Source organism: Scyliorhinus canicula, unplaced genomic scaffold (genome assembly GCF_902713615.1).
Source record: "Scyliorhinus canicula unplaced genomic scaffold, sScyCan1.1, whole genome shotgun sequence".
In the NCBI taxonomy this organism is placed as follows: domain Eukaryota; kingdom Metazoa; phylum Chordata; class Chondrichthyes; order Carcharhiniformes; family Scyliorhinidae; genus Scyliorhinus; species Scyliorhinus canicula.
This window is the reverse complement of record NW_024055676.1, coordinates 774,462-797,867: the sequence shown is the minus strand read 5'-3', so window position 1 is coordinate 797,867 and position 23,406 is coordinate 774,462. Positions and strand designations below refer to the sequence as shown.

Here is a 23,406-nt window from a genome sequence, read left to right as displayed (position 1 = left end):
CATACTCATGAGGACACTATGGAAGCAAGAGGAAATGCTCTTGCGGACCAATCAGCAAGGGAAGCTGCCTCCCTTTGTGCCTCTCATTGGCATCAGGAATCCAGTCACATTTACAAATTGGGAGTAACCACCTTATTACATGATTTACGTGAAATGCAGAATGATTGTACAAAGGAAGAAAAATGGAAATGGTTAGAATCAGGTATTCAACCGTATGATGATGAAATTTGGAGAGAAGTTCAAACTTGTAAACCAGTCGCACCGCAATCACTAATGCCCTTCTTAGCTCAACAAATTCATTCATGGGGACACATATCACCTCAACAAATGATGGATCGATTCCATAGAAGTTGGTGTGGTAAAGGATTCAAAAAACATGCACAATTGGTAGCAAACCGATGTGTAACCTGTCAAAAGAATAACTTGGGTCCTATAACATCAATGCCTCAATTAAGAGCTCCTGCTCCTGCAGGTCCATTCCAGGACTTACAAGTAGATTACATCACTCTTCCTAAATGTCAACAGTACAATGACGTCCTTGTAATAGTGGATAAATTCTCCAGATGGGTGGAAGCTGCTCCAGCTAGAAGAGGGACAGCTGCCCATACAGCCAAAGTGCTAAGCAAAGACTTTATTCCCAGATGGGGAGTACCAGCTAGCATTGACTCAGACAATGGAACCCACTTTACAGGAGCTGTTTGTAGGGAAGTCTGTAAACTACTAAACATTAACTGGAATTTACACTGTCCTTATCATCCACAATCATCAGGACAAGTGGAACGTATGAATCGAACTTTGAAAGAAAGACTGTCTAAATACAGCGAGGAAGGCATGAATTGGGTCCAAGCTTTGCCAATAGTATTATGCAGCATTAGAGCAACACCAAATAGAACAACAGGCCTGAGCCCTTTTGAAATCATCACAGGCAGACCAATGTCTCTGCCAGGAACTATTGACTTGAGGAAAGCAGACTGTCATTTAATGAGTGATGCTTTGCTGTCTTACTGTCAAAATCTAACAAATGCTGTTAGCTTTGCTTCTCAACAGGTGTTAGCTGCGTGGGGTGATCCTCCGGAGGGTGGACACGACCTGGTGCCCGGTGAAGAAGTGTATGTCAAAAAGCTGCAAAAGGAACCTTTGGGATCAAAGTGGGAAGGTCCTTTCGTAATCCTTCTCACCACCCAATCCGCTGTTAAGTTAAAAGGAAAGAAAAGTTGGATTCATGCATCGCACGTGAAGCGCACGTACAAGTAAAATGTTTGCCGCAATTTTAATTTTCAGTTATTTGATTGACTTTGTGAATGTTGTATCAGAAATGAATAAGAACACATTCCTTTACACAGCTAAGATATATGCTGAAAACTTTAACATTTCTAATTGTTGGGTATGCATTGCAACCCCTACTAACTCAGGGGAGGGTATTCCCTTTCTAACTATTCCCTTTAATGCTTCAGAAACAGCAGAATGGTACATCTATCAAAGTGTCCCTCGCTCTGTGGTGACCCATTCTGGAGCATATACATGTGAAAATGGGAGGTACCAGGTTGACATCCAAAAATCTATTAACTTATGGAAATCTGCAGGCTATCCACTAAACACCTTTTCAGGATGGCACCAACTTCAATTTAACCCTGACAAAAAACCTCAAAATCTTAACCTCCCAACTAATATTAAACAAAAAGGATCAATTTGCCTCATCAGTAAGGACCCTAAAGGGATACCAATGGGTAATAGTAATTTTACTAACTATTTAGATGTTAATACAGCTTTTAAATGTACAAACAACCGCTTAGAAAGAGTTATGCGGTCCTCAAGGATAACAGGCATACCTAACCTCAGAAATAATAAAACATTCGAAGACCAATGGCTCTTAGAATATATTTACTCATATTCTGCTTATAATGGAACTTATTTTATTTGTGATGATAAAGCATATCCCTGGCTCCCAAGATCCTGGTCAGGATCTTGCTATTTAGGATACATGGTACCTGCCATTCGTCATGTGACTAATCTCCTGCATATTTCAGAAATGACTGTTCAAAGGAAAAAACGTTCTATCATCTTTAGAGATGCAATTTTTGCTAGAATCATTCCTTTCTATTGGGAAGTAAGGATGGAGAATGAGTTAAATAAAATAACAACCATCATACAAGATGTGGCAGAATACACTGCCACTGTCCTCGATAAAATCTCTGACGAAATGCGAACAATTCGAACCGTGGTATTGCAAAATCGGATGGCACTTGACTATGTGCTAGCCGAAAACGGTGGCACATGCGCCCTGATTGGTGCAGAATGTTGCACTTTCATTCCTGATAACTCTGAAGAAGTTAAAGATTTGGTATTACGTATCCAAAAAGAAATCAAAAAACTTGATCCATCCCAAGTTCTCTCTCTCTGGGATAGAATTTGCGGGTGGTTTGGACACACAGGAATGTCCATAATGAGAATAATCCTATTCTCCTGTGCAGCTGGATTCATCATTTATATGACATACCAATGTGCTACGTGCATCAAAGAACTATTCGCTAAGCGCAGGGGGCCAACTGTCAGAATGATTCACACTAACCCTACTGCACCCCCAATTGATGAATTTGAGGTGAAATACTTTTGTTGAAATGTTAACCGTAATATTATCAATCAATTATTTGTATAATCTATTACTACTGAATCTGTAGCATCAAATTTGACTAATTCATTAATTGTTATTTTGTAATAATGATTCTTTAAGAATTTTAATGATTATTGTTGAAATATTTGTTGCAATGCTAAGTTTCCATTCTATTGTTTAAATCTGCAATGACAATATGAATGAATTATTCTTTGCGCTTTTACCTATCCTATCGCTTTAATGATATCTTTTATCTTATTCTGATATATCTCACTTGATCTTTCGAATTATCAAAGGGGCGACTGTAGAAGTCAGGTATTTTAAATACACTTAATATAGGTAAAAAGGCAGTTTAGAGCATAAATATTAAATCCCAGTTTTAAAATGTTTGAAACATACAATTCCCAAACTCAGACATGAGTTTGGGAAAAACAGAACCACTGATAAGAACATCACATTCTTTCAAGGACAGGGGCTAAATCCCATGGGCTGTAAGGTGGAAGCATTAAAGGCTCCATTGTTCTGATTTCAGGCCACTTGTGATAACAGCCTGAACCACATTCCATAACGTATGCAAGCCGAAACATTTTAGACTGTGTCAAAAAAACAGTTTATGATGAGATGACTAACGTCTCAATTGTTGCAGATAAGCAACAATTGAAAGTGGCGTTGCATCGTGAGGATGGACTGCTTGTTATCAAATCAAATGTGTTTGAATATAGCTTAAACCAATTAGGATTATATTGGGGTGTGATCGGATCGCTTAAGAAATAGTATATCCATGGATGATTTTGCCACCATTTTAGACAGAAAGACAGAAAGAGACAGAAAGACAGAAAGAGAAAGACAGAAAGAGACAGAGAGAAAGAGACAGGAAAGAGACAAAGAGAACAAGACAGAAAGAGAGAGAGAGAGAGAAAGTAAAGGAAGAGAATTAGAAAAGAGTTCTGTATTCCTATTTCATTTTCAAACTTTGACTTCAGCCTTTGACTTTTAAAGTTGTGTTCAGGCTATTGTCTCAGAAGATAATTCCTGTGATTCTTTGAAGAAAATCAAATTGTCTACAAACTACCTTTTAAATGAAATTCAAGTTGTAACCAATGAACTTCAAATAAAACAATTCTTATTTGCACCTGACAAGTTTTTAACTTGAATTTCTACTGAGTTTCAACAATGTCTCAACAACAACCGGCAACCGTAAATTGAATAAAACTTCACAATCCAAAGATACAACAAGGGGGGGAGGTGCTGGGTGGGGCACGGGGGTGGAGTTCATGGGTCTGAGTATTAATCCACCTCCTGGGCCACAATGGACAGAACACAGAATTAACCCATCTCCGCATCACCACATAAGAACTAAGAGAAGGAGTAGGCAATTCAGCCACTCGAGCCGAGTAAGCCATTCAATATGATCATGGCTGATCTCCTCTCAGACTCAACTCCACTTTCCTGCCCATTCTCCACAACCCTTTGACCCATTACAAATTAAATATCTATCTATCTCCTCTTTAAATTTACTCAAAGTCCTGGCATCCACCACACTACTGGGTAGTGAATTCGACAAATTCATGGCCCTTTGAGAGAAATAATATCCCCATATCTCTGTTTTAAATCTGCTACCCTTTATCCTGAAATTATGACATCGAGGGCGCAATTCTTCCCACCACCCCTCCCCCTCCCCCCCCATGCCGGGAGGGAGAATCGCGGGGGCGCTGGGCGAGTCCCGCCACGCCGCCCCGGCACCCGCACGCGATTCTCCCACCCCCTCCAAATTGACACGCCGCAATTTACGGCAGGCCGCTCAGAGAATTGCCGCACGCCATTTGTAACGGGCGAGCTGCAATTCTCCAGCCCGGATGGGCCGAGCGGCCTGCCCAATGCGACGTGTTCACGCCGCGGCAAACACACCTGGTCGCTGCCGGCGTGAACAGCGCGCGACCGCTGCGGGGGCGGCCTGTGGGGGGGGGGGGGGGGGGGGCACTCAAAAGGGGTCTGGTCCGCAATCGGTGCCCACCGATCGGCGGGCCGGCCTCTCTGAGAGATGCACTCCTTTCCTCCGCCGTCCCGTCACTCCAACATTTCTTGCGGGGCGCCCGCATGGAGGACGGCAACCGCACATGCTCCCTGCTGCACACAGCCCCCTATGGGGATGGTGGTGCTTAACTGGGGAAAGGTTCTGCAGGAAAACCTTCCCGCTCGGTGCAAACACTGGAGGGGTAATTTCTTTTGTGTTAAATGAACAATAGGTAATAAAAATGCTGCAGATTTGATTGTCAGAAGCAGAGGACAAATGAACTGCAGTGCAGGATAAAAATCCCCCCCATTCTCTCCTCCTGCTCCAGGATCAGTAAAGTCAGTTAAAGATCATTTCTCCTGAACAAATCCATTGCTGCATTTCCTTCCTGAAGCCACATTTGTCCACTGGGGCCTGGCACCGGGAGAAAGCGGCAGCTGCCATTGTGTTGGGTGTTGAGGCGGTGCGGCTAGTTTGTTATTGGGGGTGTTGAGGCCCCCACTGGGTGTGTGTGAAGCCTCCCCTCCCACCCACTGCCCCTAACGCTGCCTCCGCTTATCCGCCTCCCTCCCGCCTAAAGATGAGACAAACAAGCGTCTGTCCCTGGACATGAGCTGCACTGTGCATGCTCCACAACACAATGCCCTGGGAGTGATTGACAGCAACTCCAGACCAATCATGCAGGAGCAGCTGGTCTTCCAACCAATTGGAGTAAATCAGGGGCGGTGCTGATCCCGGATCTCCCTCATTAGCTGAGACTCTATCTTTTGAGTTCTTCCCATTGGCCACATGGGCGCGACTTCCAAAACCTAATTTCCTGCCTGAGCGATGTTGACCAATGGGAAGATTTGGAGGACCGGGTGGACTCTGGTCCTCCAGCCAATCAGACTGCGGGCTTTGTGTAATTGAAGTTTGAGCTTTACACAGACTGAAACTTTTTCCTGTGTCAAACCTCTGAGTAAAACACTTTCCACATTTCACTTCAATGGACTTTATAAATTAGAGTCCATTCACCCTTCTGCAGAACTGTTACAACAAGGAACAACAAACATTAACTCTGTTTCTCTCCCAACAGATGATTAGGACTGCTGCCTCATAGTGCCAGTGACCTGGATTCAATTCCAGCCTTGGGTGACTATGTGGAGTTTGCACATTCTCCCCGTGTCTGTGTGGGTTCCCTCCGCGTGCACCTGTTTTCTCTCACTGTCCAAAGATGTGCAGGTTTGGTGGGTTGGCCTTGCTAAATTGCCCCATTCGTGTCCAAAGGTGAAGTGGGGTTATGGGGAGAGGTTGGGGGAAGTCCAGCTGGGTGGGGTGCTCTTTTGTAGGGTTGGTGCAAACTCAATGGGCCGAACGGCCTCCTTCTGCACTGCAGGGATTCTATGATGCTGCCAGACCTGTTGAGTTAATCTTGCATTTTCTGTTTTTATCTACATTACACACCTCTTTAATCCACTGATTATATTTATTGAACCACGAGACCATCAACTCCCAGGAGCAGTATAATGATGTTTCAGCCATTCCGGCCTTGGGTGACTGTGTGGAGTTTGCACATTTTCCCCGTGTCTGTGTGGGTTCCCTCCGGGTGCTCCAGTTTTCTCCCACCATCCAAAGATGTGCAAGTTAGGTGGATTGGCCCCACTAAATTGCCCCTTAGTGTCCATATTAGGCGACGTTACTGGGTTACAGGGATAAATAAAGAACAAAGGACAAAAGTACAGGAAAAGGCCCTTCAAGCCTGCGTCAACCATGCTGCCCGGCTAAACTAAAATATTCTGAGCTTCTGGGGTCCGTAGCCCTCTGTTCCCAACCTATTCATGTAATTGTCAAGATGCCCTTCAATAAGGTGGAGGCATGCGCTTAAGTAGGGTGCTGTTTCCAAGGGACGGTGCAGGCTGGATGGGCCGAGTGGCCTCCTTCTGCACTGATTCTGTAGGAGTTTCTCTCTCACAGTCCAATCCGAAGGGTCTGTCTGGTGGTATTTCCCGGACGATGCCACAGTGGTTAGCACTGTTGCTTCACAGCGCCAGGGTTCCGAGTTCAATTCTCACTTGGGTCACTGTCTGTTCGGAGTCTGCACTTTCTCCCAGTGTCTGCGTGGGTTTCCTCCGGGTGCTCCAGTTTCCACCCACAAGTCCCGAATGATGCGCTTGTTGGGTGAATTGGACATTCTGAATTCTCCCTCTGTGTACCCAAACAGGCGCCAGAGTATGTTGACTAGGGGTTTTTCACAGTAACTTCACGCAGTGTCAATGTAAGCCTACTTGTGACAATAATAAAGATTATTATTATTCTGTGTTTGGGTATTTTAAGGAGCAGGTAGAACTTCCTTGGTTCTGCCTGTTGTCCCCTCAGATATTCCATCTGTTTTTGGTTAATGTGTCTGGAGTCTTGAGTTCTTCCAGTCTGTCTCTAATTCCCCTTCCTGTCTCGGGTACATGGGTCTAGGTAGCTTGGTGTTGTTTAGTTGTCTGCCTGTCTCCAGCAGGTATTGTTGTCTCTCGATAATGACTGTGCTGCTACCCTTGTCTTCTGTTCTTATGGACATATCCGTGTTGGATCCAAGCTCCCGGATTGTCTGTCTTTCTCTCCGACTGAGGTTCTGTTTGTCTCTTTTATTTCACTGTGACAGGGCAGAGACCTGATTGAAGGGATTCAAACATGGGAGTTCTGGGAAAGATGGGCAAGGATTTGGGAGGTGACAACATGTTCAAAGAGTTTGGAGAGGAGAGGGAGGTTGAAGATGGGGCAGTAATTTGTAAGGATGGCAGAGTCAAGGCTTTGTTTTGTTGAGGAGGGGGTGATGATGGCAGATTTGAAGGACAGAGGGACAGTACCTGAAGAGAGAGAAATGTTGACAATATCCATGGACACAGGGTAGTTGGCTGATCAGTAGCTCAGTGGGAATAGGGTCGATGTAGCAGGAGTTGGGTCTCATGGACAAGATGAGCTCTGAGAGGGCATGAGGGGAGATGGGAGAGAAACTAGAGAAAGATGTGGGTTCAGGGCTCGGGAAAGGATGAAATTTAGAGACAGTTTGGTCCGGTGGGCTCGTGGAAGGGAGGGAAGCAGCAGAGGCAGCTGATCAGATTTACTCAATCTCAGTCACAAAGAAGCTCCTCACACTTCTTGTTGGAGGTGAGGATGGAAGAGACAGGGCAGAGCGAGAGAACTTCAAAAGGAACTAACTTTTGTCAGAGATATTAAAAAGTTGCAACACTGTGCGTTTAACACAAATCTAATTTATTTGACTGTTAGCCAGAATATTAGCCCCTGTAAATGGGCTGGAGTTTGTTATCAGCAGAAAGAGACCCAAATAAACATGGCTCAGTCCTGAATGCGAGGAACAGCAAAATCCAATCACTGCAGTTACTTGTGGCGTTTTTGGTGTCTCAGGAGATGGGATGAAGTGGTGAATCCCTTCCCACACTTGCAGCAGGTGAATGGCCTCTCCCCAGTGTGAATTCGCTGATGTACAGTGAGCTGAGATGAGTGTCTGAAACCAGTCCCGCAGTGAGAGCACCTAAACGGTCTCTCGTCAGTGTGAACACGTTGATGGTGCACCAGTTCCCCAGAACTTTTATAGCACTTCCCGCAGTCTGGACATTGAAAAGGTCTCTCATCAGTGTGAACTCGCTGGTGATTCAGCAGGTCAGATGACTAAATGAATCCCTTCCCACACTCTGAGGCGAATGGCCTCTCCCCAGTGTGAATTCGCTGGTGCCTCTGCAGGTCAGATGATCGAATGAATCCCTTCCCACACTTGGAGCAGCAGAATGGTCTCTCTCCAGTATGAATTTGTTGGTGCCTCTGCAGGTTAGATGATCGAGTGAATCCTTTCCCACACTTCGAGCAGGTGAATGGCCTCTCCCCAGTGTGAATTCGCTGATGTACAGTGAGGTCAGATGATTGCCTGAACCCAGTTCCACAGTGAGAGCACCTGAACGGTCTCTCGTCAGTGTGAACACGCTGATGGCGAATCAGTTCCCCAGAACGTTTATAGCACTTCCCGCAGTCTGGACATTGAAACGGTCTCTCATCCGTGTGAACTCGCTGGCGTGTGGACAGAGAGGATGACTGAGTGAATCCCTCCCCATACTCTGAGCAGGTGAATGGTCTCTCTCCAGTGTGACTGCATTGATGAGTTTCCAGCTGGGATGGGGAAGTGAATCCTTTCCCACAGTCCAGACATTTCCACGGTTTCTCCTCAGTGTGACTGCATTTGTGGCTTCTGAGGCCTGATGATGGAGTGAATCCTCGTCCACACACACAAATCAAGTACGGTTTCTCCCCACTGTGAACGATGCTTTTTCCTTCCATGTTCAAAATCCTATGATATTCAGGATAAATTGTGGTCGGTCAGATCCTGATGTGATGCTTGGTTTGAGTTTCCGGACTTTGAAGCCTCCCCTTCGAACACCCTGTAAAACTGATTTAAAAATAGGGAGTGAGAGAGAACCCACAAAAACACAAAGGCAGATTTCAATTCAGCTGAATGAATCTGGTTACTTGTGGGGCCGGCTCTGGGAAAAAGTGACCATGGAAACGGCTGGATTGTTATAAAAACCCAATTGGCCTCTTTGGGAGGAGAGAGAAAGAGGTGAAGAGGGACTTTGTATATTTACAAGACATATTAAGAGAGTAGTTGGCAAAGCATCCAATCTCGACATTGAGCTTCATAAATAGAAATACTGATACTGAAACTATGCTTCTGGTGGCACAGTGATTAGCACTGCTGCCTCACATCCAATCTTGGTGACTGTCTCTGTGGAGTTTGCACTTTCTCCCAGTGTCTGCATGGGTTTCCACCCGGTGCTCAGATCTCCTCCAACAGTCCAAAGAAGGGCACGTTAGGTGGATTGGCCTCGATAAATTGCCCTTAGCGTCCAGGGATGTGCAGGTTAGGTGGAACTATGGGGTTACAGGGACAGGGTAGGGGTGTGGGCCGAGGCAGGGTGCCCTTTCAGAGAATCAGTGTAGACTTGATGGGCCGAATGGCCTCCTTCTGCACTGTAGGAATTCTATGGTTCTAATTCTATTCTATGAATCTTTCTAAAGGTCTGGTCACCACTCTTCAGGAAGAATGTGAAGGTTCACGGAGTAGGTGCAGAGGAGATTTACCAGAATGGATCCAGCAAAGGAGGTTGAGGGGAGATTTGATTCAGGTCCACAAGATTATGCCAGATTTCCATCGGGTGGACAAAGAAACTCTGTTTCCATTCACTGATCGTACAAGCAGTCGGGACACAGATTGAAAGTTTTGGGTAAAACCTGGATTGAACTATATCAGATCCTGAAGGGTCTTGACAGGGTGGATGTGGAGAGGACGTTTCCTCTTGTTGGAGAATCGACAAATAGGGCATCACTGTTGCAAAATAAGGAGTCACCCATTTCAGATGGAGATGAGGATTTTTCATTCTCTTGAGTGTTGCAGGACTTTGGAAATCACGTCCTTAAAAGGCAGTGGGAGCAGTCCTTCAATATTTTTAAGGCAGAGCTGGATAGATTCTTCATGAGCAAGGGGGTGAAAGGTTATCATGGGTAGGCAGGAATGCTGAGCAGGTTCGAGGGGCCGAGTGGCCTGTTCCTAGTTTGTATGTAAATGGTACAGGAGATATGAGGTAATAGGAGATATATGTTTTTACACAGCGAGCGGCAATGACTTGATACTTGCTGCCCATGAGGGAGTTTGAAAATAAATTCATGAATCATTTGATTTCAAAAGGAAATTGGATAGACATTTGAGGGAAATAAACCTGTGAGGATACAGGGATAGAGCTGGAGAATGGGACTTACTGGATTGCCCCAGAGAGCAAGCATGGATTCAATGGGCCGAATGCCATTCTCTGTGTCATCATATCGCTGACTCTCTTGTATAATCTAGTTTTGTAATTTAACCCTGGCGGGTTCAGATATCACTCAGGTAAATCTGTGCTACACTCCCTCCGAGGCTATTCTATCCTTCCTCAGGTTTGTTGCCCAGAACTGAACACAGTTCTCCAGGTTTGGTCTAACCAGGGTTTGTGAATCTCGGGGCTTTTCCAGTCACACTGAGACCTGAAGTCTTCCCTCACAGACAGAACAGACAAACCTTTTACCTTCCACACCCAGATGCTGCTGATGTTCAGGTTCTGATGAATCGAGTGACTCTGTCAGATTGCGATGTGACGTTTGGTTTGCGTTCCCGTCTGTTAAACCTCCTCTTCCAGTATCCTGTAAATTTACAGAAACCTCACTGTCAGTTTAGGATAGAAATTCACAACATTCTCTCCTCGCCAACTTTGATTAAATGTATTCCTGGAGGTTTGATCACATGACCTGCCCCCATCCTCCAGCCATTAATCGGTGAACACATCCATCCTTGTGACACACTGCCTTCCTCGGCCAAATGGGAAGCAAAAGGACTCATTACCTTACAGGACAGTGATTGACTGTCAGCCAATCAACTTTTATCCCATTTTCAATTTTTTTTTTTTTTTATATCCGCTGAAGAAGGGCAGCACGGTGGCCTAGTGGTTAGCACAACCGCCTCACGGCGCTGAGGTCCCAGGTTCGATCCCGGCTCTGGGTCACTGTCCGTGTGGAGTTTGCACGTTCTCCCCGTGTCTGCGTGGGTTTCGCCCCCACAACCCAAAAATGTGCAGAGTAGGTGGATTGGCCACGCTAAAATTGCCCCTTAATTGGAAAAAATAATTGGCTAATCTAAATTTAAAAAAAAAAAAAAAAAAAAAAATATCCGCTGAAGAGAAATGTTCAAAGAAAATTACATTAAAATCTTCTTTACTGTCCTAATGATTTCCCAGCCACACAGGCATGAATCTCACCAAGACAGAAGGTTAAATTTGAATTAATTTAAAGTCTACTGAAGACCCTGAAACCATTGTTGGTTGTTGCAAAGACCCATCTGGTTCACTCATGTCCTTCAGTGAGGGAAATCTTCCATCCTTACCTGGTCTGGCCGACATCCAAAGGCCAAAGACGTGCAGGTTAGGTGGATTCAAATGAAATGAAATTAAATGAAAATGAATAAAAAATTGGCCATGACAAATTGCCCTTAGTGACCAAAAACGGTTCGGATGGGGTTATTGTGTTACGGGGATAGGGTGGAAGTGAGGGCTTAAATGGGTTGGCGCAGACTCGATGGGCCGAATGGCCTCCTTCTGCACTATATGTTCTATGCACATGTGACTCTAGATACACAGTCATCTGGTTGACTCTTAAAATGCTCTGAGATACACTCAGTTCAAGGGCAATTAGGGCTGGGCAGTGAATGCTGGCCCAGCCAGCGACACCCACATCCCGTGAATGAATAGAAAAGAAAATCAGCCATCCTTACCTGGTCTGGCCGACACGATTCCAAACCAGAGCAATGTGGTTGACTCTTTAAATGCCCTCTGAGATGGTCTTGAAAGCCATTCAGTTCCAGGGAAATTAGGGATGGGCAATAAATGTTGGCCCAGCCAGTGGCTCCAAACAAAATAAAATCCCGAGACTCCAGTCAGTCAATCCGGGAGAGTTGGTATCCATTCCAGGCTCTCAGCGCATGCGCCCTGCGGCACCTTGTACTCTGTAAAGATGGCGGCCGGTAACCCGGGCCTGTCACCACTCAGCTCTCACTCTGTTCGGTGCTGTTTAAGACGGGACCGTTAACATTTTACTCGACAGTTGAAGCCTCCATGGGGTATTTATGTAGCCTCCCGGCTCACTCCGCAGCTTCTATTGCTCCCCGGCCACCCACTGGCTCCAATCCTGAAAGTCGCTCGATTGTTTCTATCCCGCTCCTCGCACCGTCAGCGACAACCTGAACTGCACATGCGCCGGACTCTGCGCATGTGTGGGGATCTTCTGTAATGTGGATAGAGCACATTCTCGGCCACAATGCATGTTGGGTACTAATTCTGCCATTGAAATAGATATTGATGATAAAAATTATGCTTTGCCAACCGATTACAATTGGTACCGTTGGGCAAGGGAACAAATGTATTAAATAAATTAATACAGCAACTAAAGAGCACAGGCCCTTCCACCAGAGTCTGTCCTGGGTGTGATTGACAACAGGCCAAACACGGACAGTGAGTTGTTAACGGGTTGGGGTCTGAGCAGGTTCAGGTGAACAGTGATTTTTGTCTTCCTGGACAGAACAGTTAAACTACCCCTCATCCATAGCAAAGTGCTGCAATTGGATCAAATTGTCTGGGCTTTTAAAGTTGGAGTGTTAACCAGTGGGAAAACTGAGGAAATTCCTTTGCACATGTGAAGTGTGTGAGTGATCTCCCTCTGAACTGCACATTAGATTAATCAATCACTAACTCATATTTATTCTTATTCAGTGGAAACATCTTCCACTTGTCTATCATATCAAACCTGTTCATAGTCTTACAGGATCAGGTCATCCTTCATTCCCTTTTCCAAAGAAAAAGTTATGCCCTATCCAATCTTTCTTACTGGATGTAACCTGCCAGTCCAGGCATAATTCAAATATATTTTCCTGCATCTTCTCCAGTCCTTCTAGATCTATTTTACAATATGGAGACTTTAACTAATCTGAGCAGCAATCTCACCGTTGTCCCCAAATGCCTGTATGTTGCAGTATTTTAGTCATTTTACTGTCAGCTGAATGTAAGATGGGACAGAATAAGATCCAACGATCCAGTTTGTAACACTGTAGAACATCTACAAACCTGCCTCTTCCCCGTACTGCTCAACAGTTGACTTTTTCACTCTTAACCTGTCAGCTATGTCATTAAGAATAATGTGTCAGAGAAAGACTGGATTTCAGCTTGGTGACACCAGGCCAGACTAAATTTTAGTTCATAGAATTGTTGAGCTAATTTCTCCATATCATAAGATGCCACTGATGATTCCTGAACTGTCAAACCAATTTATATTTACCCTCTGTTCATCTGAAAAGTGTTGATTCTGCTGTTACTGCCACTGCTAATCACACCCAGAACTGAACCATCGTCAATCTGACAATTGGGGTTTATTTCGATTCCCTGTAACTGAGCTGGGCTAGTGTTTAATATCTTGTTGTTTGTGAAATAAATCAGCTTTGTCTCAAACACACTGTGTCAAGTCCTTGATTTCTCTAGGGGGAAAGGAAATTAATTGATGGCCATGTGGCACCAGGCCATGCCCGTCAGTCTTTTTAAGACAGAGATATATCGGTTCTTGATTAATAAGAGGCTCAGGTGTTATGGGGAGAAGGCAGGAGAAAGGGGATGAGAAACATATCAGCCATGATCGAATGGCAGAGCAAACTCGATGGGCTGAATGGCCTAATTCTGCTTCTCTATCTCTTTTTTAATGAGAAGATCTCAAAGAAACGTATAAAATTCTAACAGGAGTGGACAGAGTAGATTCATAAAGAATGTTCCCAATGGTGGGAAGTCCAGAACTTGGGTGTCATAGCTTGGGGATAAGGGGTAAAACTTTTAAGACTGAGGTGAGGAGAAATGTTTTCACCCAGAGAGTGATGAGCCTGTGGAATTCATTACCACAGAAAGTCGTTGAGGCCAATACAGTGTACAATTTGAAGAAGGAGATTGATACAGCTCTTGGGGCTAAAGGGATTAAAGGATATGTATGACTCTGTAGCACAATGGATAGTGTGTTGGACTTCTACTTAATGGCAAGTAAGGGATTCAAAGGTTGTGGGTTCAAATCTCACCAGTGTCAACTGTTAGCGTGGCACAGTGGTTACCACTGTTGTCTCACAGTGCCAGGGACTCAGGTTCAATTTCAACCTTGGGTGGCTGTCGGTTTGGAGGTTACACCTTCTCCCCATGTCTACGTGGGGATGCAGACATGGGGAGAAAGTGCAGAATCCGCACAGACAGTGACCCAAGCCTGGAATCGATAAGAATGGGTGATAAATGCTGGCACAGCCTGCGACGCTAATGTCCAATGAATAAAAAAAAAGTTTCATTAATTGTCACTCAATTAAGGATCACTACTTATTTAATCATGTTACAAACTAATTAATACACTAATTTTTAATTAATACATTTGGTTAATACAAGATACACTGGTTCTTTTCTGAGTAGTACTATAATCCATATGCTTCACCCGCTGTCTGTGTCTATGTATTTACATTGTATGTTTATTGTATGTCCTATATTTTTTCATGTATGGAGCAATCTGTCTGGAAATGTAGAACAATATTTTTCACTGTACCTCGATACACGTGACAATTAATCAAATCCAATCAAAGAGACAGTTTCTTACTAGTCTTCAGATTGAACAATGAACCTTCTTAAAAATTATTCATTCATGGGAGGTGGGCGTCACTGACTGGACCAGCATTTACTGTTCATTCCAATGCCCTTCAACTGCGTGTCTTGTGAGGCTATTTAAGGAGACTTACAAATCAACCACAACATTGCTGTGGATCTGGAGTCACGTGTAGACCAGGCCACAAAGGAGAGCAGATTTCATAAAGGACATTAGTGAACCAGACGGGTTTTTACAACGATCAACAATGTCAACATTAGACTTTGAATTTGAGACTTTTATTCAATTTCAAAAAACTGTCATAGGCAGATTCGATCCCAGATCCCCAGAGCATTAACCTGGGTCTCTGGATTACTAGCCCAGTAACAATACCATTACACCTCTGCCCAGCCCACATAGTCTTGGCAAAATATGATGTCTTGTAACTTCTCAAAATTATAAAGTAATTTATTTTTTCAAACAAATTCTGATAGCTCTGCAGTTTCTGGAAACATTTTGGTTGGAAGTGTTACTTTTTAAAATAAAGAACTAGTCTTTACAAGATAACTACCTCACACACCAATTCATGTATGATAATCTATGTTCACTACTGAATAATCATAAATTTAATTATTGTTTTTTGCTGTGAAATCAATGTGGTTAATACAGAAAAGGTACAGAAGGTGAAATGGCTGCAGGAAGCTGCATGTTCGAGGTATAAAAGGGCTTCCTTGACCATGTTACTAATGACAGGGAATACACTATGAAAATAACAATTTCAAAACTAAATGTAGTTACACATACGTACTTACAGCTTCCTACATTACAACAGTGAATATGTTTCAATTCAAAAGTACTCCATTGGCTTTAAAACACTTTAGGAGGTTCAGTGGTCGAGAGGTTTTATAGAAATGTACATTTATTCCAATTGTCCGCATATATTACACTCGGTGTCCTCACCAGAATCATTGATAAAGATTGAGTCTTAATTTTGTGTAATACCCACGTCATTGACACCATTTTGAATACTCTGTGAAAATTCACACACACCATATGCACAATTATTTGTTGTAAAACAGCGAGTTTTTGTGATTTGGAATGCACTGTCGATAATTGGTGCTGGAATCTCATTGGAATGCAATTTCCAAAAGGGAATTTGATGCATTCTGAAAAAGAAAACAAAATAGCCGAACTCTGGGATTAAATGGGTCGCTGTACAAAGTGCTGGCATAGGAAAAATGGGCCAAATAGACTCCTCTGTGCTCGAACAGCCTTGTGTACATGTAAAGGGAGTGGTAACAACCTATCGCCTATGAGGGTTGGAGATGCAGAGATGATGGAATGATTTCAATAGGAAATTGGACAGGCATTGAGAGAAATAAACTCACAGGGATTTGGGGATAGAACGGGGCAATGGACAGACTGGCTTCCTCCACAGGGAGCCGACACGGTCCCAAAGGGCTGAATGGCCCCATTCCTCACCCTCCAGAGGCTGGGATCTCAGGAGTGAAATTTAGTTGCTCCAGTCACTCCAACTAATTGGAGTCTCTGGTACCATTCTCGTAAATGTTCTCGACACCGTCTCTGAGAACTTCACATCTTTCCCAAAGTGTGGGGCAATTATATATAGGGTTCCATTCTAGAGAGATAGAATTGAAAAGCACGGAGGAAATGTTCAGCTTGTTTAGAACCGGGGTTAGACTACACTGGGAACACTGTCAACATTGGTGATCTCCATTTCGATAAAGGAAATAGAGGCACTGGATAAGGTGCAACAAAGATTCATAATATACAGAACTGAGAGCATTTAACACCCAGGAAAGTCTGGGGCTGCTTTTTTCTGGAAAGGAGAAGACTGATGGGTGACCTGGAGGAAGTCTTTCAGATTATGAAGGAATTCAATAATCCAATAGGAATTTCAGCAGAAACCTCTTTACCAGCGAGTGGTGAGAATGTGCAACTCACTCCCACAGCGAGTGGTTGAGGTGAACAGCATTAATCCATTGAACGTAAAGCTAGATACATACATGAGAGAGAAAGGAATAGAGGGAGATGCTGATGGTGGGGTGGGGGGGGGTGGAATATAGAGGGGTGGGTGGAGGGTCATGTGGAGCACAAATACTGACAGACCATGGCTAACCTCAGCCGCTATGGGAATTTAACCTGTGCTGTTCGTGTCACTCAGCACAAACCAGCCATCCAGTCAACTGAGCGAACCGATTCCCATGTAAATCTGTAATAATTCCATAAATATTAGTGATTGCCTGTCTCCCACCATACTCTGTAATGTAGTTTCCCAGTGCACCTCAGACAACTTCCCCCTCATACTTCTGTGAGAAGCACCAAGACAAATTAAACAAAAGAACCATGTAACCACCATAGCCCATCTTCATGGCAATGTGGCATGATTTGGGGGATTTCAAAACAGAAATGGTAATGAAATATCTTCTAACCTGAACAGCATGGTAGCATAGTGGTTAGCACAGCTGCTTCTCAGCTCCAGGGTACCAGGTTCGATTCCCGGCTTGGGTCACTGTCTGTGTGGAGTCTGCACGATCTCCCCGAGTGTGCGTGGGTTTCCTCTGGGTGCTCCAGTTTCCTCCCACAGTCCAATGATGTGCGGGTTAGGTGGATTGGCCATGCTAAATTGCCCTTAGTGTCCAAAAAAGATTAAGTGGGGTTACTGGGATAGGGTGGAGGTGCGGGCTTGGTTGGGATGCTCTTTCCAAGGGCCGGTGCACACTCGATGGGCTGAATGGACTTCTTCAGCACTGTAAATTCCATGATCTATGAACCTCCAAACTCCCTTTCACTCTTTGATCCATGTGAAATGTGCAACCAGATATTCGCAAGAAGGCTCAGAGAGAATCAGCCCACTGGGGGAGAAGCCATGAGACCGGCCAGTCCAGCAGAAAGAAACCCTCTGACCATCCCCATTGACCAACAGAATGAACAAAATGCAGTCCTGGATGTAATTGAGAACAGAAACAATAACAGCAGAAACCAATCCTTGTAATCAGTTGTGAACTTGTTGGTGTCTCAGAAAGTGCGATGAATTACAAAATCCCTTCGCACATTGAGAGCAGGTGAACGGCCTCTCCCCAGTGTGAACTCCCTGGTGTGACTGCAGACGGCATAACCGAGTGAATTGTGTAAATAGATGTAAACGGGTGTGAGATAATCGGGATTCTGGAGACATGGCTGCAGGATGACCAGGGATGGGAACTGAATATATTCAGTATTTAGGAAGGACAGACAAAAAGGAAAAGGCAGTGGAGTGGCAGTGCTGGTTAAAGAGGAAATTAATGCAATAGTGAGGAAGGATATTAGCTCCAACAATGTGGAATCTGTATGGGTAGAGCTGAGAAACACCAAGGGGCAAAAAACATTAGTGGGCATCGTATATAGACCCCCAAACTGCAGTGGTGATGTTGGGAATGGCATAAAACAGGAAATTAGGCTGATTGTATAAGTTTCTGTCGGTATGTGAAGAGAAAAAGATTGGTGAAGACAAATGTAGGTTTCTTACAGTCAGAAACAGGGGAATGTATAAGAGGGAACAAAGAAATGGGTGAGCAAATAAATACATACTTTGCTTCTGGCTTCACAAATTAGATGCTAGAAATGTTGGGGAACGCAGGATTTAGTGAGAGGAAGGAACTGAAGGAGATCAATATTCGAGAAATTGTGTTGGGGAAATTGATGGGATTGGAGGCTGATAAATCCCCAGGGCCTGATAATCTGAATCCCAAAGTACTTAAGGAAGTGGTTCTAGAAATAGTGGAAGCATTGGTGGTCATCTTCCAGGATTCTATAGACTCTGGAACAATTCCTGCACATTGGAGGGTGGCTTATGTAACTCCACTATTTAAATAGGGAGCTCGAGACAAAACAGGAAATTATAGACCAGTAAGCCTGACATCGGCAGTGGGGCAAATTTTAGAATCCATTATCAAAGATTTTACAGCAAAGCACTTCGAAACCAGTGGCAGGATCGGACAGAGCCAGCATGGATTTATGAAGGGGAAATCATGCTTGACAAACCTACTGGAATTCTTCAAGTGTGTAACTGGTAGAGTTGACGAAGGAGAGCCAGTGGATGTGGTATATTTGGACTTTCAGATAGCTTTCGACTTATTCCTGCATAAGATATTAGTGTGTAAAATGAAAGCACATGGGATTAGGGGTCGTCTCTTGACATGGATAAAAAACTGACTGGCAGACAGGAAACAAAGAGGAGGAATTAATGGATCTTTTTCAAATTGGCAGGCAGTGGCTAGTGTGATACCGCTGGGATCGGTGCTTGGGCCCAGATATTCACAAAATATATAAATGATTTTTCTTTTCAAATTTAAAGTAACCAATTCTATTTTTGCAATGAAGTGGTAATTTAGCATGGCCAGTTCCCCTCCACTGCACATCTTTGGGGTTATGGGGGTGAGACCCACGCAAAATCGAGAACTTGACTGCACACAGTGACCCAGGCATGATTGAACCCTGATCCTCAGCACCATGAGGCAGCTGCGCCACTTATATATTAACAACTTAGATGTGGGAACAAAATGCAATATCTCCAAATTCACAGATCACACAAGTTGCTTGGGAGGGTGAGCTGTGAGGAGGATGCAGAGATCCTTCAGTGTGATTTGGACAAGTTGAGTGAGTGGGCAAATGAATGGCAGATGCAGTATAATTTGGAGAAATGCGAGGTTATCCACATTGGTACCAAAAATGAGAAGGCAGACTATTATCTGAACGGCCATAGATTAGGAGAGGCGGGGAATGTGCAACGAGACCTGGGTGTCCTTGTACACCAGTCACTGAAGGTAAGCATGCAGCTACAGCAGGCGGTAAAGAAGGCAAGTGGTATGCTAGCCTTCATTGCGAGCGGATTCGAGTACAGGAGCAGGAATATCTTGCTATTATTACACAGGGCCGTGGCGAGGCTGTACCTGGAATATTGTGTGCAATTTTGGTCTCCTTATCTGAGGAAGGATGTTCTTGCTCTAGAGGGAGTGCAGCGAGTGTTTACCAGACTGATTCCTGGGATGGTGGGACTGACGAATGAGAGATTGAATCAGTTAGGTTTGTATTCGCTGGAGTTCAGAAGAATGAGGGGGATCTCATAGAGACCTATAATATTCGAACAGGACATAACAAGGTAGATGCAGGAAAGATTTTCCCGATGGTGGGAGTGTACAGAACCAGAGGTCGCAATCTGAGGATACGGGGGAGACCATTTAGACAGAGATGAGGAGAAATTTCTTCAACCAGAGAGTGGTGAGCCCGTGGAATTTGTTACCACAGGAAAACTTTAAGGCCAATACATTATTTGTTTGCAAGAAGCAGTTAGATATTGCACTGAAGGTGAAGGGGGTCACAGGATATGGAGGGGAAAGCGGGATTAAGCTATCGAGTTGGATGATAAGCCATGATCATAATGAATGGCAGATCAGGCGCAAAGGGCCAAATGGCCTCTTCCTGCTCTCCCTTTTCATGTTTCTATATAATCCCTTCCCACACTAAGAGCAGATGAATTGCCTCTCTCCAGTGTGAACTCGCCGGTGTTTCTGAAGGTTGGACGAATTACTGAATCCCTTCCCACACTGAGAGCAGGTGAATGGCCTCTCCCCAGTGTGAATTCGCTGATGGTTCCGCAGGGTGGATAAATCACTGAATCCTTTCCCACACTGAGAGCAGGTGAATGAACTCTCCCCAGTGTGAATTCGCTTATGTCTCTTCATGGTGGATGAACTAACAAATCCCTTCCCACACTGAGAGCAGGTGAACGGCCTCTCCCCAGTGTGAACTCGCTGATGGTTCCGAAGGTTGGAAGAGTTATTGAATCCCTTCCCACACTGAGAGCACGTGAATGGCCTCTCCCCAGTGTGAATTCGCTGGTGTGTCTGCAGATTGGATAAATGTGTAAATCCATTCCCACACTGAGAGCAGATGAATGGCCTCTCCCCAGTGTGAATTCGCTGGTGTGTCTGCAGGGTGGATAAATCACTGAATCCCTTCTCACAGAGGGAGCAGGTGAATGGCCTCTCCCCAGTGTGAACTCGCTGATGTCTCCGTAGGTTGGATGAAGAACTGAATCCCGTCCCACACTGGGAGCAGGTGAATGGCTTCTCCCCAGTGTGAACTCGCTGGTGTGTATGCAGACTGGATAACTGAGTGAATTCCTTCCCACACTGAGAGCAGGTGAATGGCCTCTCCCCAGTGTGAACTCGCTGGTGTGACTGCAGGTTAAAGAAGTGAGTGAATCCTTTCCCACACTGAGAGCAGGTGAATGGCCTCTGTCCAGTGTGACTGCGGCGATGAATCTCCAGCACAGATGGGGCTCTAAATCCCTTCCCACAGTCAGCACATTTCCACGGTTTCTCCATGTTTTGGGTCTCCTCGTGTCTCTCCAGGTTGGACAATCAGGAGAAGCATTGTCTACACACAGAACATGTGCACTGTCTCTCCTCACTGGGAATGGTGTGATGTTTTTTTCAGGACGTGTGTCTGGTTGAAGCTCTTTTCACAGTGAGTTCACTGGAACTCTCTCACTCGGATGTGTGTTGTGTGGGTCTCGGTGCTTTTCCAGTCACACTGATGTTTCAAATCTTTTGACGCCGAAAGATCGGACAAACTTTTCTCCTTCTCGTCGATGATGTTCAGAGCCCGTTGTTTTCAGATCAAAAGGAATCGAGTGAGTTTGTCACATCGAGACGTGATGTTTGATATTTCTGTCTATAATTCCTCCTCTTCTAATATCCTTTAAAAACAATTTACGAAAGTCATCACTGTTATTACAGGATAGGAATTCAGAATAGACAATTCTACTTCCTATGGAATATAATTTCCTCTCTCCTTCTCCAAAAGCTGTTAATCTCCATCCGACACAATCTCCCTCCATTCTCACTCTGCTGTATCTAATATTCACCCTCCCAATTCTCCTGAAGGGCTGATTCATGTTGATTGACAGTTCCAAGCTCAGCTCACTGCTTCCTGACCAGGACACAGAGATTAGAATAGGAGCAAGAGTCGGCCATTCGGCCCACCGAGTCTGCTCAACCATTCAATGAGATCCTTGGCCGATCTACCTCAGCACCATTTTCCCTCACGATTCCCATATCCCTCGATATCTTCAACATCTAGAAACCTGTCAATATTTGTCTTGAACATACCTAATAGCTGAGGCTCCATATTCCTCTGGGGTAGAGAATTCCGAAGCTTCATCACATCCTCGAGTGAAGAGATCCCTCCTCATCTCAGCTTTCACTCTATTTTCCTACATGTTCCCCGTAACCCTTAACTCCATTGTCAATAAAATATCTGTCTAACTTGCGGTTCAATATATTCAATGACCCCCAGATACAACTGGTCCCTGTGGAAGAGAAATCCAACACAACCCTCTGGGTGAAGAGATAGCTGGAAATCTATAACGTAGCTACAGTCTTATAGTACATGGCGAGACATAATTATGAATTTTATTACGGAACTGTAATTAATATATCTAATCTATAGATATAGAACAGTACAGCACAGAACAGGCCCTTCGGCCCTCAATGTTGTGCCGAGCCATGATCACCGTACTCAAGCCCACGTATCCACCCTATACCCGTAACCCAACAGCATCCCCCTTAACCTTACTTTTATTAGGACACTACGGGCTATTTAGCATGGCCAATCCACCTAACCCGCACATCTTTGGTCTGTACCAGATAAGAACATGAGACGGATACCTGTCCATTTACTGTCCCTGAAATGTACCCCTCTCCTGGGGTAACCACACCTTTAATTGTAAACATTAGGAAAGAGTTTTTAAAAATATATTTGGTGCAACCAACTTTTTATTCCAATTAAGGTGCAAAATTAGCTTGTTCAAATCACCTACCCTGCACATCTTTGGGTTGAGAAGGTGAGACACACGCAGAGACGGGGAGAATGTGTAAACTCCACATGGATAGTGACCCGGGGCTAGGATCGAATCCGGATTCTCAGCGCCATTAGGCAGCAGTGCTAACCACAGCACTACCATGGCCCCAGAGACCACCCTTTCAGTAAGAAAAATAATTGCATCCACCTGTTAACGGGGTGGGAGGCAGGAGTTGGAAACACTTTGTGGAGCCACGAAATTTCATTTAATTTTGTTTCCCAATTAAATGGAAATTTAACGTGATTCGAGGTTGGGCTCAAATCATCAGAGGACTCTGGTCGCGATTCTCCGACACCCTGCCGGGCCGGAGAATCGGCAGGGGACTGCGCGAATTGCGCCATGCCACCTCAACGCCATTCTCCCACCCAAAAAAAAATCGGGCAGGCGCGCATGGCGCTGGGCCTCACGGAGAATCGGCGCAAACAGCCATAGCGGCGATCCTCCGGCGGCGCCGCGATTCTCCAGCCCGAATGGATCGACCGGCCGACTGAAAAAATCCTAGTCCCGCCGGTGCTGTTCTAATATGCTCTGGGCCCGGCTGGACCTCGGGGTTGAACGGTCCGGGGGCGGCCTGTGGGGGATGGGCCACTTCAGCGCTGTGCTGGACCCCCCAGCACCCGGGAATCGGGTCTCAGAACCTGC

General features: G+C 44.8%; 2 protein-coding genes across 7 annotated transcripts in view; one reads left to right on the top strand and one right to left on the bottom strand.

Moving 5' to 3' along the window:
• Positions 1 to 3,394, top strand: part of LOC119960642 (ER membrane protein complex subunit 4-like) — a 28,449-nt gene extending 25,055 nt beyond the window's left edge. For 4 of the 6 annotated variants that reach the window (XM_038788275.1, XM_038788273.1, XM_038788271.1 and 1 more), the window contains one exon: positions 1,048 to 2,043. Coding sequence is in view for 1 of the 6 variants with exons in the window: in XM_038788270.1 (XP_038644198.1) it covers positions 1,256 to 2,617 (1,362 nt within the window). In the remaining 5 variants the exon portion in view is untranslated. Of the gene's footprint in view, positions 1 to 1,031 lie in introns of all 6 variants that reach the window. The other 2 variants (XM_038788270.1, XM_038788272.1) reach the window with 2 other exon arrangements.
• Positions 1 to 6,204, bottom strand: part of LOC119960641 (zinc finger protein 850-like) — a 52,547-nt gene extending 46,343 nt beyond the window's left edge. Inside the window, exon 1 of the mRNA XM_038788268.1 lies at positions 6,069 to 6,204. The gene's annotated coding sequence lies outside the window, so the exon portion shown is untranslated. The remainder of the gene's footprint in view (positions 1 to 6,068) is intronic.
• Between the last annotated feature and the right edge of the window lie 17,202 nt (positions 6,205 to 23,406).